Below are 16,984 nucleotides of genomic sequence, written 5' to 3'. Positions count from 1 at the left end.
AAAACTGACCTTGTTGTTTAGACATGCCTGGCAGTTCTTCTGTGAGATTGAAGAAAAGCCAATGAGCATTTTCCATGAACCTATTCCTCAAAGTCAACCAGCAATAAGTTTGACCAATGAGGTTAAATATGGTCAAATTCTTCTTTTTTTTTTTAATGAAAGTCATTAACATGAATGAATCCACGCTGTTCAGTGCTCTAAGTTATACTCACTTGAATATTGTTGTATACCCTCTTAAAAAGATATTTAATAAAAGGAAGTCAAATCAGACAATAATGGGATGCTTCAGACCAAAATGACATTAAATGTTTTTTATTGAACAAAAATATAAAACATGGAAGTTGAAATCACCGAGTGAAAGCAGCTTGCCAGATGAAGCTGCTATACTTGGTGCTAAATAACCTTATGAACTGAGAGTATACAGAATACATATAATATGGAAGTTACTTCAACAGCAAAGGAGAAGGTGTCATTTACAGTTTTGCAAGGTAATATTTGGTCGTGACAAATTTAGTTACTCAAAATTTCTAGCCCTTATATACTTAATTCGTTATGATTCTACATATGTGCATTCAGTATGTACATACTGAATTTCCATTTTAATGGAAGCTGCTTTTGGAAAAAAATTCAAAATTTTTTTACATTTATTTGACATGCTAATTTTTAAATTTTTGTATTTTATATTTGTATGTGTGTGTGTGTGTGTGTGTGTGTGTGTGTATTTATACACACTTAAAAAACTCCCAACCCTTGTTTATAAGTAGAGGGGTCATGCTGCTTTTCTTAAAATTAATATTGGTGAATTTCAGTTATTATTTCTCTTGTGTGTCTAAGAAACTTCATATGTTCTCAATGTACCCACACAAAAGGTGAGTTGACAGGCATGTCAAAAAGCTTTATGAAAAGAGGGAGGTAGCCCATGCGAGTTGGCAACCTTTTGTCTATTGTTTTCTGTTGCAGTAAGCTGCCTCCCTTTGACACCTTACAGTCAAGATGAAAGGAAAACTTTTTACTTTGAAGCTTACTTAGCACACTTGTACATTTGCTATAATCCACCTTCAATTTAGTTTATTGGGCTTTCTAAGGTAAGATGACAAATACCCTATATCCAGTATGCAGCATCAAAAAAGTACTGAAGAAACATTTTAAAGACAATACTTTTTTTTTTTTTCATCAGCTTCTATGGGATACATTCCCAAAATGGTTTTGTTACCACTTTATAAACAATCTAAGCCAAACAGCACAAATAGCATCAATGTCATCTTTTTTCCAATATTCGTACCAATACTGGAGGCTAATCCTAACATACACTACTTTAGGGGGTGGGGTGCAAAAGAAGAAAATCCATGACACATTGCAAAGATAGGACAACAGCATCTTAGTTGTAGGGGTGATCTTAAGGTGCAGAAAGAGGGGACTCTCTAGAAGGTGATGGTGTGGTTTCTTCTGGTGGAAAAACCGTGAGTGTGCAAGCTCGGATGCCACCAAGGGACTCTGGGAGATCAAAAACCTTATGCCATTCATCTTTATCTGGATCATATTTCTGCACTATCTCTACCATACAACGATTATTCCAGGAATACCCACCAACCACATAGATTTTATTTTCAAAGACAGCAACCCCAACATCACTCTGGCCTCTTAACATGGCAGCAATTGGGGTCCACTGGTCAAGGATAGGTGAGTAGTATTCACAGCTTAGGACATCGTCATAATCACTTGTTCCTCTGAAGTGATTGCCGCCAATGACATAGAGCCTTTCTCCCACTGTACACATGCAATGCAGACCTCTGACAGTGGTCATCGGTGCCTTCTGGATCCATTTGTCAGTATCAGGGTCAAAGCACATGAGCTCCTTTTGGAAAGTGTCATGAGTAATTCCTCCTAAAGTATGAAAATAATAGACATGAGGTAAGCAGATTACTGTAAAAATGCAAAAGTCAATAAAAGGCTCTCTGTCACAGATAATTAACTTCTGGCCACAATTATAATATTCTACAATTTATCAGTAGCATTATTACAAATGTCTGCCCTCTATAAATACTTTCCCTGGATTAAAAATAAAGAAAATAACATTTTCATCTTCTTAAAGAACAAAAATGTAGTTTATATTATTGCTTTGATTTTCTTTTAATTATATTTTATTTCGTTTCAAGTATACAGTATATTGGTTAGACATCTATATAGTTCATAAAACGATCCCCCCAATTGCACCCTTCCTCCCCTGACCATCCACCTAGCCAACGTATTAATGCTAACTGCATTCCCTATACCGTGCTCCCCATCCCCGTGACCATCCATCAGCTATTAATTTGTACTTCTTTAGCCCTTCACCCTATTCTCCCAGCCCTCCAAATCCCCCTCCCTTCTGTCCAACACCAAATTGTTCACTACATTTGTGAGTCTGTTTTTGATTAGTGTTTTTGTTTGTTTGTTTGTTTGTTTTATTCCTTAGATTCGGTGTATAAGTGAAATCATATAGTGTTTATCTTTCTCTGTCTGACTTAAATACCTTCTAGGTCCATCAAAGCAATATCTTTTTCCATCCCCTTCTTTTTCATATGTAGGAGTCTTGTTTTTTTATCCTTTCAACCACTATATCTTTTGGCTGGAGCACTTAATTCCTTTTCATTTAAGGTACTTATTGATAGGAATGTAGCTGTCACCATTCTTTATTCCTGTTTTTGATACATGTTTTTTCTTTTTAAAAAAGGCCCTCCAACATTTCCTGTAATACTGGATTGGTGGTGATAAATTCCTTCAGCTTATTTTTGTCTGGGAAGTTCTTTATCTGTCCTTCAATTCTAAATGATAGCTTTGCTGGATAAATTATTCTTGGTTATATATCCTGGGTCTTCATCCTGTCGAATATTTTTTGCCAAGCCCTTCTGACCTACACAGTTTCTGTTCAGAAATCAGCTGCCAGTCTTATGGGTGTTTCCTTATATGTAATTATTTGTTTTTCTTTTGCTGCTTTTAATATTCTCTCTTTGTATTTAAACTTTGGATTTTAAACTATGATATGTCTTGGTGTGGGCCTCTTTGGAGCCCTGATTTTTGAAATTCTGTGAGCTTCCTGGGGTTTTATGTCCGTTTCCTTCACCAGGTTAGGGAAGTTTTCCATCATTATTTCTTCAAACAGCTGTTCAACATCTTGATTTTCTTCAGTTACGCCGATCAGATGAATATTTGGACCCTCAGTAGTGTCCCATACTCCTTAAATTATTTTTATAGTCTTGACATCTTTTTTCTTACCATTCTGATTGAGTGTCATGATTGGCTTTCCTGTCCTCTAGATATTACATTTGAGCCTTTACTTTGTTTATTCCATTTAATATACTTGTCATCTCAGATAATGTGTTGCTCATTTCAGACTGGTTGCCTTTTATAATTTCCATTTCCATTTTTATGTTTTTTATCTCTTTGTTGAAGTTCTCACTGAATTTATCTACACTTCCCAACAGTTCATTGAGCATCTTTATAACCAGTATTTTCAACTCTGCATCTATTAGATTATTTGACTCCACTATATCTGGATGTCTGTTCTCTTTTCTCATATGATTTCTGCTTCTTGTCTTCCCATTTTGTCAGCCTTCCCATGTCTGTTTCTATGTACTAAGCAAAGCCCCTAAGTCTCCCAGTCTCATTAGTGTGGATTTGTGAAGGAGGTGTCTGTCAGTGGCACAGTCCTGAGAGGGATTCAGCTGTAGGCCAAACTTAGCCCAAGCCTCTACCCCTCCGGGGCCATCTGTTAAGATTCAGCAAGCAATCCACAGATGCTGTGCTTATAGTTGCCTCAAAAGGCCACATCAGAAACCCAGGCTGCCTCCAGTGTGAGTCTCAGCAAGGAGCAACTGACTCACTGAAGACACACTTGAATATGGCTTTGGTGGGGCCACAAGCTGGGCGAGGCGAGGTTTCAGGGAATCCTCTGGGCAGAGCGACCTCTGTTATACAGTTTGATAACGTCACAGCTATGGCGGCACAGTGTCCGGGCTCACTGGTAGTTGGGGAGGGCTCAACCGGGAACAATGGATATAACCGGCACTTCTGTACCCAGCAAGTCTCACCTCGGCCCTCATTCCAACAATGTCTCCCTATAAGTCCCTGGTGACCCCTGCATGCAGCCGAATCAGCACTGGTGCTCAAAGCAAGCAGGTCCATCACTGCAAAAATCCGCTCACAGATGCGGCCCTTTTAAGAGGCTACTGCTGCTGCTGCTGCCGCAGCCTCCCTCTCCCTCAACCGCTCGGGACCAGGCAGCCCCGCGTCCTTGCCACGTCCTACCTTCTGCCATTCATTGCAAGGTGATTTGTTGGATTTCTCCTTAGTTGTATAGCTTGTTCCTCCAGATCCCAGGCGATTTTTCCTTGCTGCTGCTCCTTGTTTCCATCACAACTTTGATTTGGTCACCAGAGGGATGAACAGAGCCTCTATTATCTATGCCATTTTTTCTCCCTTTTTTTAAATAATTTATTTAAGTTAGTTTCAAGTATACAGTACATTTGGTTAGACATCTATAATGTTCATAAAACGATCCCCACAATTGCTCTATCCCTCACCTGACTCTCCACTTAGCCATTATGTTAATGCTAACTGCATTCCCTCTGCCATGCTTTCTGTGCCCAACTATCAATCACTAATTTGTACTTCTTTAGCCTTCCACCACATTCTCCCAGCCCCACAAACCTTCCTCCGCTCTGTTCATTCACCAAATTGTCCACTATATTTCTGAGTATGTTTTTGATTAGTTTGTTCTTTTTGTTCCTTATATTCCACGTATAAGTGAAATCACATGGTATTTATCTTTCTCTGTCTGACTTATTTCAGTCGCATAAGAACCTCTAGGTCCACCCATATCGTTGCAAATGGTAGGATTTCATTTTTTTAATGGCTGAGTAATATTCCATTGTATATATGAACCATAATTTCTTTATCCAATTGTCTGTTGATGGGGATTTAGGTTGCTTCCGTATCTTGGCTATTGTCAATTGTGCTGCCATGAATGCACGGATCTTTACAAATTATTGTTTTGGTTTTCTTTGGATAAATACCCAGATGTGCAAATGCTGGGTCAAAAGGTATATCAATTTTTGATTTTTTTAAGGAACATCCATACTGTTTTCCATAGCAGCTATACCAATTTGCAATCCCACCAACAATGTATGAGAGTTCTATTTTCTTTGCATCCTCACCAACACATGCTGTTTTTTTGATTTATTGATGATAGCCATTCTGACAGGTGTGAGGTGATATCTTATTGTGGTCTTAATTTGCATTTCTCTGATGATTAGCAACCTTGAGCATCTTTCATATGTCTCTTAGCCACCTGTATTTCATTTTTGGAGAAGTATCTGTCCAGGTCTTCTGCACATTTTTTAATTGGGTTGTTTGTTTTTTGTTGTTGTTGTTGAATTGTATAAGTTCTTTATAAATTTTGGATATTAATCCCTTATCAGATGTATCATTAGCGAATATCTTCTCCCAAACAGTCAGTTGTCTTTTTGTTTTATTGATGGATTCCTTTGCTGTACAAAAACTTTTTAGTTTGATGTAGTCTCATTTGTTTATTTTTCCTTTTGTTTCCCTTGCCCAAGGAGATATATCAGAAAAGAAATTCCTATTAGCAATATCAGAAAGTTTACTGCCTATGTTTTCTTCTAAAAGTTTTATGGTTTGGGGTCTTACATTTAAATCTTTAACACTTTGAGCCTGTTCTTGTATACAGTGTAAGAAGATGGTCCAGTATCTATTTTTTGCATGTATTTGTCCAATTTTCCCAACACCATTTATTGAAGAGATTGTCTTTACCCCATTGTATATTCTTACCTCCTTTGTCATATATTAAGTGAGTGTATAGGTGTGGATTTATTTCTGGGCTCTCTATTCTGTTCCATTGATCAATGTATCTGTTTTTATGCCAGTACCATGCTGTTTTTATTACTGTAGCCTTGTAGTATAGTTTGATATCAGGTACTGTGATACCTCCAACTTTGTTCTTCTTTCTCAAGATTGCTATGGCTATTCAGGGTTTTTTATGGTTCCATAGAAATTTTAGGAGTATTTGTACTAGCTCTCTGAAAAATGCCATTGGTATTCTGATAGGGATTGCAATGAATCTATAGATTGCTTTGGGTAGTATGGCCATTTTAATGATGTTGATTCTTCCTACCCATGAACACGATATATGCTTCCATTTATTTGTATCTTCTTCAATTTCTTTTTTCAATGACTTATAATTTTATGAGAACAAGTCTTCTACCTCCTCAGTTAATTTGGTTCCCAAGTATTTTATAGTTTTCGATGTAATTGTAAATGGGATTGTTTTCTTAATTTCTCTTTCTGAAAGTTCATCATCAGTGTATAAAAATGCCACTGACTTCTGAATATTTATTTTGTAACCTGCTACTTTACTGAAATCATTGATCAGTTCTAACAGTTTTTTGATGAAATCTTTAAGGTTCTCTATATATAGTATCATGTCATCGGCAAATAACGAGAGTTTTAGTTCTTTCTTTCCAATTTGGATACTTTTTTTTTTTCTCTTTCTTGTCTTATTGCTGTGGCTGAGACTTTCAATACAGTGTTGAAGAAAAGTGGTGAAAGTGGGCATCCTTGTCTTGTTCTTGATCTTAAGGGAAATGCTTTCAGCCTTTCCCCATTGAGTATGAGTTTGTCATATATGGCCTTTATTATGTTGAGGTATGTTCCCTCTATTCCCACTTTGCTGAGTTTTTTTCATAAATGGATGCTATATTTTGTCAAATTCTTTTTCTGCATCTATTGATATGAGCATACGGTTTTTATCTTTTGATTAATTAATGTGGTGTATCACATTAATGGATTTGTGGATATTGAACCAAGCTTGCATCCCAGGAATAAATCCAACTTTATCATGGTGTATGATATTTTTAATGTATTGTCTCTAGATATCTTTTGATTTCTTCCTTGATCTCATTAATAACCCAGTCATTGTTTAGTAGCATATTATTTAGCCTCTATGTGTTTGTGTATTTTCTAGTTTTTTTCTTGTAGTTGATTTCTAGTTTTATAACATTTTGATCAGAGAAGATGGTCGATATGATTTCAATCTTCTTAAATTTTTTGAGTCTTGATTTTTGTCCTATCATGTGGTCTATCCTTGAAAATGTTCCATGTGCACTTGAGAAGAATGTATATTTTGCTGCTTTGGGGTAAAATGCTCTAAAAATATCTATTAAGTCCATCTGTTCTAGTGTAACTTTTAGGCCCATTGTGTCCTTGTTGATTCTATGCCTGGAAGATCTGCCCATTGCTGTCAATGGAATGTTAAAGTCCCCTATTATGAATGTATTACTATTCATCTCTCTTTTTATGTCAGTCAATAATTACTTTATGTATGTAGGTGCTCCTATGTTGGGTGCGTATATGTTTACTAGGGTTATGTCCTCTTGATTTAATAAAGATCCCTTTATTATTATGTAATGCCCTTTTTTATCTCCTATTATAGCCTATGTTTTAAAGTCTATTTTATGTGATGTAAGTATCGCTACCCCTGTTTTTTTTTTTTCATTTCCGTTTGCATGAAATATCTTTTTCCATCCCTTTACTTTCAGTTTGTAAGTGTCATTTTATCTGAAGTGGGTCTCTTGTAGACAGCATATACATGGGTCTTCTTTTCTTATCCATTCGGTTACCCTATGTCGTTTGATTGGAGCATTTAATCCATTTACATTTAAAGTGATTACTGGTAAGTACATCGTTACTGTCATTTTATTATTCATATTTGTTATTTCTATTTTCTGTTTTACCCCTTCTCTTTTTACAGAGGACCCTTTACCATTTCTCGTAATGCTGGCTTATTGGTGATGAGCTCCTTAATCTTTTTCTGTCTAGGATGCTCTTTATCTCACCTTCCATTTTAATCAAAAGCCTTGCTGGGTAGAGTATCTGTGGTTGTAGACTCTTGTTTTTCATAACTTTGAATATTTCTTGCCATTCCTTTCTGGCCTGCAAAGTTTCCATTGAAAAGTCAGCAGACATTCTCATGGGGGTACCTTTGTAAGTAGCCAGCTTCCTTTCTCTTGCTGCTTTTAAGATTCTCTCTTTGTCTTTGACATTTGAATTATGATGTATCTTGGTGTAGGTCTGTTTTAATTATGATGTATCTTGGTGTAGGTCTGTTTAAATTCCTCTTGTTTGGGACTCTTTGTGCTTCCTGAACTTCTATGTCTAATTCCTTTGCCAAGTTAGGGAAGTTTTCTGTTTATGTCTTCAAAATAGTGTCTCAATCCCTTGTTCTCTCTCTTCCTCTTCAGGTATTCCTATTATTTGGATATTTTTACACTTCATGTTGTCCCAGAGGTCTCTTAAAATATCCTCATTTTTTAAAATTCTTTTTTCTTTTTGTTGTTCTGATTGGGTTTATTCAGCTACCTTGTCTTCCAATTCGCTGATCTTCTGCTTCATCCAATTTACTGTTGAATCCTCGTAGTGTATTCTTCATTTCCATTATTGTATTCCTCATTTCTGTCTGGTTCTTTTCTATGGTTTCTACGTCCTTTTTTATACTCTCATTGTGCTCATCCATTTTTCCCCATAAGTTCATTGAGCATCCTTATAACCATTACTTTGAACTCTGACTCTGATAGATTGCTTATCTCCATTTCATTTAGCTTATTTTCTGGAGTTTTCTCTTGTTGTTTCATTTGTGGCATGTTTCTGTTTTCTCATTTTATTAGCCTCTCTATGTTCCTTTCTATGTGTCAGGAATATTTATTTTGTCTCCCAGCCTTGGCCAGATGGCCTAATGTGGAAGGTGTCCTGTGTGGTCCAGTGGCGCACTTTCCCTGATTCCTTGTCCCGGAAGCTCTGGAGGTGACATTTGTGTGGGTTATGTGTGACCTTCTGTTGTCATCAAACATTTGTTGTTGTTGGTAGATCAGTGGGTGGGATTAACGTTCAGGCTAATTATGGGAATTGGCTGCACCCTCAGGATTAGAGTTGTTGTGTGTGGGCTGACCCCACTGAGTCGGATTTGCCCTAGCAGGCTTCTGTACTTGTTGCAACCACCCTTTGTGTGTATCACTAGTGGAACTAGTCATGAGTTGCTCCATAGTGGTCTGGTGCTAGCCTCCAGATGCTTTGGTTTTGTGGCCCATTGGGATGGGCTCCTCCATAGGCCAAGGTCAGTCACTGCCTTTGATTGCTCAGGGCTACCCAGTGAGAACTACAAAGTGATCCACTGATGGGTGTTGCCTATGCTGGATTGGCTTCGATGTGGCTCCTTTATATTATCAGATGTAGGTGTTATAATCAGCTGGACTTCAGATGATTCTCCACATTGATTATTTTATAATTTGGTTGTAATTTCAATGCGGACCTGGGAAGAGACAAACCCTGCTTTTACCTAATCTGCCATCTTCCCTTGACTCCCATTTTTTTCTCCCTCTTATTGCCATGACTTTCTTAAACAGAGACCCATGAGATTTAAGAAGCTTTACTGAATGAAAATATATTTTGAACACTTTCAGAGCTGAGTTTGCAGCAAATCCCAACTACGAAGCATCATTCATTACTACTGCTTTTTAGCAGGTACCCTCTGGGTGCTGAGCACAGGACTAGGGCACCCATTTCCTTATTTGCTAAATAAGAATATCTCCTCTAGTTATTTCATTAGGACTGTGATTCTGACTATGAATTGAAATAAATCAAAATGCTTTGGAAAAGTTGAAAGTGTTATATAAATGTAAAGCTTATAGGAATATTCAGAATTGTTTCTTTTTTTAGAGTTTTTGGTGGATAGGTTCAGGTGGGTAATATCTTCTCCTATTAGCATGAACATTTAAAAAGCTAAAGAATTAGAATGCGGAATATACATGGAATTTTATATGTGCAACAATTAGTTGCTGATCTATTCAGTCACTATCATCTACAAAGTATATTCTTAGATCACAAATAGTCTTGACAATAAAAGAATCAGATTATATCTTCTACAGATTACGGAGAGTGCTAAATTAATTTTTAGTCATATTATTCAAAGCTCTACTGTCTGGTGGCCAAATGGAAATCTCTTTTTTCTTCTGCTTTTTTATATTTTTCCTGTATTTAATCGCATTTCCAGAAAGCAAAACAGGGTTCTTTGGTTTGAAAATCAGCTATAGTTCCTATCCTACTCTTGATAGTGAAGGTCATATCTGCAATATATGCTAGTGGGCCACCACTAGTACAATTTGAACCTCATTATTTCCCCCAGAGGATTTAGAACTCTCTTTATAATGGCATGGCATCTACACTGAGAAGATAGGCAAATGGAATAAATCATTGATTAATGGAGCATGTGATTTTCTGGATGGCTCTTTCAATATGAGACATCCTGTAGTTGCTTATAAATTTAACACCAGAAACCTGCCAATCACACACTGAAGGCCTTTCTTTGATCCTTCTTAATTACAGATTTCATAAGGCAGTGTTCAGAGACTTAGATCACAAACATTACCTTAATGCCTTTGTTCTCTAATAATGTAACTGCTGGCCTGGCACTGGCAGGCCTTCAAAAGGGAGACATACTGTCAAAGGTTGACTGTGTCAGTGGCAAATGATAATAATCTGTTTAACAAAGGAAAATTTCGATACCAGAGGTGAACATTACATTAAAATAGGACTCCCTTCTAAATCCTGCAAAGAATGATTTGAACACCAACAGTTTGAGAATAAAAGTTGTTACTAGGATACTCAGCAAACTGTAGCCATTTCAAAAATTTTATGAGAAAATAAAAGTGTATGTGGCCAAAATATAGGTAATCAGCACAGAATCATCCATGGTGTAATCTCATGATAAAAAGGGAAACATATATTGTAGGTTACACTAAATAAGAGAATGAACATTATTATGTATGTCAAAAGTGAGGTTTATGCACAGTAAAACTTATATGTTAATAATGATATATTTCCTCATAGAGATTAGCTAAATTTTAAATAAAAATGAATTAAGTATTGATATAAAGAATATGAATGGTGATTATAAGAGTACAGAGTTTATTAAAGTACAGAGTGGGGACTGAAAGGCAAGTCAGAGAAACTGAGTGCTTTCCAATTTCTTCTAACTTATGTATTCACAGGAGGACTGGATAAGCCATGAACTTATAGAATACCGAAGTACTCATATGCAAAAGTTATACACACAATGTATCTTTTAAGATCAACAATTATATTTTGATTACCCATATATCTGGATTATTTTTATTAACACTATATAGGAAGATGGTGACATAGTTAAAAGATTATGTATTATATTAATTGCATTCACATCGTGATTGTTTACCTGAAATATACATTACTCCTCCATACACAGTTCCAGCATGGCCATAGTGGGGCTCATTCATTTTGGCAACGTAGGTCCATTCATTTGTTCTTGGATTGTAACATTCTACTGTAGCTGTTATTAAAAAAAAGAATAGAAAAGAAAATGATTTATAATTTCAAATTTAGCAATTATTTTTCTTTTTAGGTAGTATAATAGTAATAACCAAATAACTGAAATATATTTATTATAGATAATGAGATGGTCTTTGGGGGTGTCTCATTAATTATCAAGATTATATTGATAATTTTAACCTTTAATACATGTTACATTATATACTTAATTTAATCTAACACATTTCTGTCACTGCAGAAATCACTAGGATTTCTTTTTTCTTGTATCTTATTATACCTATATAATTAGACATTTCTCTAATTTCTTTGCTCTAAAAATGTGGGAAGAAAAGATGAAAAAATTATAAAGAAGAAAACTATTTCAATTGTAGGCCTCCATGTTAATACACCATATAGGAAAAAAGATTAATAGATGTGAAGCAAAATTTTAAGTTGAGAATAAAAGTATAAACACTTGTTCTGATGCCTATTGTCTTATTTCGTATCTGGACTACAAAATGGACACTGACAATAATTTTTGTGTATCTATACATTAAAGCCAATAGTTTGTACATACCCAATACTGCTGCAGCCAGTGCTGTTCTTAACTTGAAGATGATTGGCAGCTTAATGTGAAGTTAAGATTTTATTAGGGGTACTTCCTCTCAGTAATAAATTATCTTTAACATAAAGTATTTTGGAGAAGTGACCTCAACTTATTTAAATATCAATTTGTTATAACCTCAAGAATGGAACAATGATAGTCCAAACAGAAAATGTGAGCCTTTTTTAAAAGGCAGAAAGAGATAAGACTGTCATGAGGACTCTGGTCAAAAACATGATGTCTAGATTTACTTAAATTTTTTATACGATTTATTGCAGGCACTGTCAATTGCTAACCAAATTTCTTGTCTCCCCCAACCACAACACTGCTCAGGGAAGTGCTGTGCCAAACTTAAAATAAAATTCAAATTAGCAGGTTCCCTTGAAGATGGAGTTGACCATACAATATAGTTCTAGGCAATGAAATAGGAGCAGAATTCTAGTGGGTGGGCTATTTGATCAAGCCACTGGAATAAGGTTTTGCTACTTGCAGCCGAATGCAAATCTAACTGATGAATTGTCCTTTAAACAAGATTTCCTATTAAAAAAATAACATGAGAACAGACAAAACTAGAGAGAGAATTAGAAATTAATTTTCTACTCTATTCAATAATTTTATTTCTTCATCAAATTCACTATGTGAAATACTTATTTCTCCTCTAACAACACCTACATTATACCACTTCATATCCCTTTACTGATTTCCTTTTTTAATTACTTTAGATTTGAGTTTTCAGTCTTATTTCAAAGGCTTTTACTATTCCTGTGTTGATGTACTCTCTTATTCATTTAGTTCATTACTTCAGGCTTAGACCCTTTCCAACTCTATTTCTTCTAAATCCTTCCATCAAGTAGCAAAATCCTGCAAAATCCCCCAAATAAGGGGGAACTTTTTCCACAATTAATGACAAACTAAAACTGCCACATACTACAACACTGTTTTTGACTATTTCCAGTCACTGGATGTCTTCTCTAATGTGCATTTCCACTTGCCTTTAGCATGACTTTCACCTATGTGACAAGCAAAATCCTACTATGTACATTACTATCTCTTTCTCTACACTTATAGAGAATCTAGTATATTTAATGGTACCTGGCATCAGAAAGTACTTAATGGTAAGATTTTATCTGATAAAAAAAGTAGTCTAATCACACATCTTATCAGTAAAAAGGTTTAAAAAGATTTCCAGAGATTATCTTTTCCATTTATTAGATGTCAAAGACAGGTTTTACTGTAGTTCTGTTTTTCTTAATGAAGAACTCTGCTTTGAACTTTGAATTTTCTAGAGTGTAAAAGTCTTATGTCTAATTCAACTTGTTCTGATGCAGTTTCCACTAGCTTCTTCTTATTCTCTTTATAGTGAAGCTACAAGTTGAAATAGCTTTTCACTCTTCATGATTATTAAAGTTTTTGTATGCAGAAAGATGCTATTCTTCTATTAGAGTTCATTGTTTTTCTTAATAGAGGTTATAAGAATCCATCTATACATACATCTATACATATTATACATCTATACATATGTATAATTTCTTACACAAAAGCCCCTAAGGGTAAGATGGCTATTAACCACTAAAAACATAATAACTATATAATAGTTTAGCATCCACAAACTTGTCTTCTTACAGCTAAATAATCCATCTCCTTTAGCTCTTCTCATCATTTAATCTCTACTTTTTCATGCAGAATTGCTGTTGTTAGTAAAATCAATAGCATTTAGTTTAAAAATATAATACACCTAATTAAAAAGTATATGTACACACACACACACGCGCGCACACACACACACACACACACGATCTTATTTCTGTTTTCCATATTTACAAAGTTAGCACCAACAACCTTGCCTTAATATGGGGAGGAGGCAAGGGAAGATGCAAGACAAGGAGTTGGAGCCACAAAGCAGTGGTTCCATTTTTGTCTATGAAGTGGGAATGGGAATGAGGTAATTGGGAAAATCTAGAACAAGAGTCAGTCAAACTATAGCCAGTAAGTCAAATCCAGTATGTCATCTGCTTTTGTATGGCCTGCAAGATAAAAATATGAAAAATTTTACATTTTAAAAGTATTGAGGGGAAATAAAAGGAAGAATATTTTGTGACATATGAAAATTATATGCATTTCAAATTTCCGTGTTCATCTATAAAGCTTTATCAGAACACAGCCTCAACCATTTGTTTATTAAGTTGTCTGTATTTGCTTTTGCAATATAACAGCGAAGTTAATTAGTTGTAAAGAGATCCTATGGCCTGCAAAGCTGGAAATATTTATTTTCTGGTCCTTTACAGAATTTTGCTGACCCCTATTCTAGCAAATCATCTTCAATAGTCAGTGGCCTGGTATTCAAATTACAGACCCTCTCCAATTTAAGAATTACACTTAGGTTGGTTGTTTCATTTATCTCACCAGGAATCTTATTTTCTCAGGTAGTTCTACTGGAGCCCAGAATCATGGGATGATGTAGAACTTACTTGTTCTTTGAGACTGAAAAAGAGATTAGGCCTGCAGAAAACCATTTGGACAATGATAGCTTGCACAGAGTGGGGATGCTTTCTGGAATCTTAAAGTGCTAGTTGGTGATGCGTTGCTTAATGAAAAAAACCTCAAATCTATTAAGGGATATTGGAGGCATTTGATAAATTTCAGCAAGTTTATTGTACATTTACTTGAAAAAATGTTTTCTATGTTATTTCATTATTTGAAAGCTTGACTTATTAATATTTAACTAAAGTGAAAGATATCTGAGCTGTCATATTCCTCTTCAATATAGAAAACCTCAGTGGAAGATCGATTACTTATATGACAATTTTGAAAGATGCCAGAAATAACTGAGTCCTTTTTCACTTAAGTGACAGCAACACTAAACATCCCCTAGTTACCGATTGTACCCAGTGTCAAAATAAAGCAGCATTTCTAAGAAATGTTTCAGCAATATGCCAGGCTCACACACACTCTAGTAGTATAGTTTTTACGTACCATGGGCTTGGGTCCATGCACTCGATGAAAATATTTTAAGAGGTCAAATGCATTAAAATGATCTAAAATGCCTTGCAAATGTTGCCACTGTTTTTTTTCCCCATAATTATATATAGGCAATGTTTATTATGTGCATGAAAAATAAATAATGTACTGCTACTAATAAATCTGTTAAATTGTTAAAAGGCTCTCCCATCAACTCCCTTTTCTTGACACCCATTCCTATCCCTTTCTCTATTTACATAGGCATATTAACATGTCAATGTAATCAGTTAAGATGAGAATGTTGTTATTACAGCAAGTGTGTGTGTGTGTGTGTGTGTGTGTGTGTGCGCGCGCGCGCGCGCGCGCGCAAGGTTGTTTCCATTAAAAAAGCGCTTATGGAGCAGGAGAAAAATTTAAAAAACTAGCTTCTGGCTGGAACATACAGAAATAAAATCAAGAGTTTATTTAGAACTAAAATCTGCCATTATGCAAAAACAGTGAGACCAAGAAACCTGGAAAGGGCATCTGACACATATACTTTTTATTTATACAAAGAGAAACATTATTAATGGATAGAATTCAGAAGGACTCATTGATATTGTTCTTTTGGGAAGTAATCATGGCAGTTTACATCAGGCTTGGTTATCTGAACAATAAAGAATGTGACAAGACAGAACAGTTGACTTCTTGCTTCCACTTGGGTTTAACATTGGAGGAACTCTAAGTAGGTGGGGTGGGTCTGGAAAAAATTGAAGCCTCTTACTTCTTGGTTTTATGTAATGACTCTTTTTGGCCTGAAGGTTCTCCTGGAATCAAGACTCTCACTTTGAGTGCACTTAATATGTCAACCGCATAATTTTTAAAAACAACTTTGAATATATTTTAACTTAAAATATTTATTACAGACTGGATTTTCTGGGTATGCTGATTTTAAGGGAAGCAATCTCTTCTATAAAAGTTTACTTACTTATAGACTGTAGGAGATAATTTCAAAAGGAAAGAATATCAAATAGTTGGCCTTTAAATGCTTCTTTTCACTTTCAAACTGAAATACAGAAGACTATTTTTAATAGGAGATGAAGGTGATTCTGAAGGTCATGAGCAAGGAAGCCAGCCACTTGCCAAATGGAGTAGTCTACTTCTTGTTCCCAATAGAGCATAACATGGATAGAGCTCAGACAGGGTGGGGATCAAGTTGGAAAAAGAAAACGTCTAACTTCTAGGTTGTATGTAATGACTCTCCTTGTCCTGAAGATTATAAATTCTCAGAACAATAAGGCCTCTAATTAATATGAGGAACATATATTGAAAACTTAATAGCTGCATATTAACAGGGATGATAACATCTACAAGCAAACAGGCACTGACTGAAAAATATAGTTATTTCCTTTGAGAAAAAAAAATTTAAAATGACCATTGACTGCCAGTGTTGGTGACTGATAATTTGTAAACTTGTAAAGATTATCTTAGGTCAATGGTTTTTCTAAGAAAGTGCCAAGTGACTACTTGCACTGCGGATATTTCCAGACACCATAAATTTACGATAGTATAACATAAAATTAATATGTGTAGGTTAACTGAGGAGACCTGAAATGACAATCCTACACTAAGGGTACTAATGCCTCAAATGCTTTTAAAAGTCGACTTGTTAAAATATATTGGGAAATCTGTGTGGTTCGTGATCATGACACCTAGTACAAGAACCTGAAAAGTCTGGTCTTAGAAAAATATATCACTGTGACAACAAAGGAGAAAAAACTGTGGGTAGAAAAGATCAGTAACATTATGATCATGTCACTAGCAAGAAAGGGTTTGATAAACTGAAAAGTATAAGAGCTGAGAGCAGTTATTTTTGTCTCTGATAAAGAGCTTACTCTCAAATTTGTTAGTTAGAATATTAAAGAGAAATATTCTGATAATTACTCTGAATTTATTGAGAGCCAATGCCAATATTTTAAACCCCCCTAGCATTCTGGGACCTGGAACACTGGACAACTACAAGGACTCTATAACAGAGAATAAAATAAT

At 35.4% G+C, this 16,984-nt stretch overlaps 1 protein-coding gene across 10 annotated transcripts in view; it reads right to left on the bottom strand.

Annotated features, from left to right (window-relative positions):
- Nucleotides 1-296: 296 nt before the first annotated feature.
- The window catches only part of KLHL13 (kelch like family member 13), a 228,254-nt gene continuing 211,566 nt past the window's right edge, over nt 297-16,984 (bottom strand). For 9 of the 10 annotated variants that reach the window (XM_039842514.1, XM_039842512.1, XM_039842510.1 and 6 more), the window contains 2 exons: nt 11,303-11,416; nt 297-1,884 (listed from right to left, as the gene is read on the bottom strand). In XM_039842514.1, coding sequence (XP_039698448.1) covers nt 1,397-1,884; nt 11,303-11,416 — 602 coding nt within the window. In that variant the 3' untranslated portion in view covers nt 297-1,396. Of the gene's footprint in view, nt 1,885-4,287; nt 4,459-11,302; nt 11,417-16,984 lie in introns of all 10 variants that reach the window. The other variant, XM_039842517.1, reaches the window with a different exon arrangement.

Source organism: Pteropus medius, unplaced genomic scaffold, assembly GCF_902729225.1.
Source record: "Pteropus medius unplaced genomic scaffold, Ma_sr-lr_union100, whole genome shotgun sequence".
In the NCBI taxonomy this organism is placed as follows: Eukaryota; Metazoa; Chordata; class Mammalia; order Chiroptera; family Pteropodidae; genus Pteropus; species Pteropus medius.
Note: the sequence above shows the minus strand (reverse complement) of the source record. Positions and strands in the feature narration are given on the sequence as shown.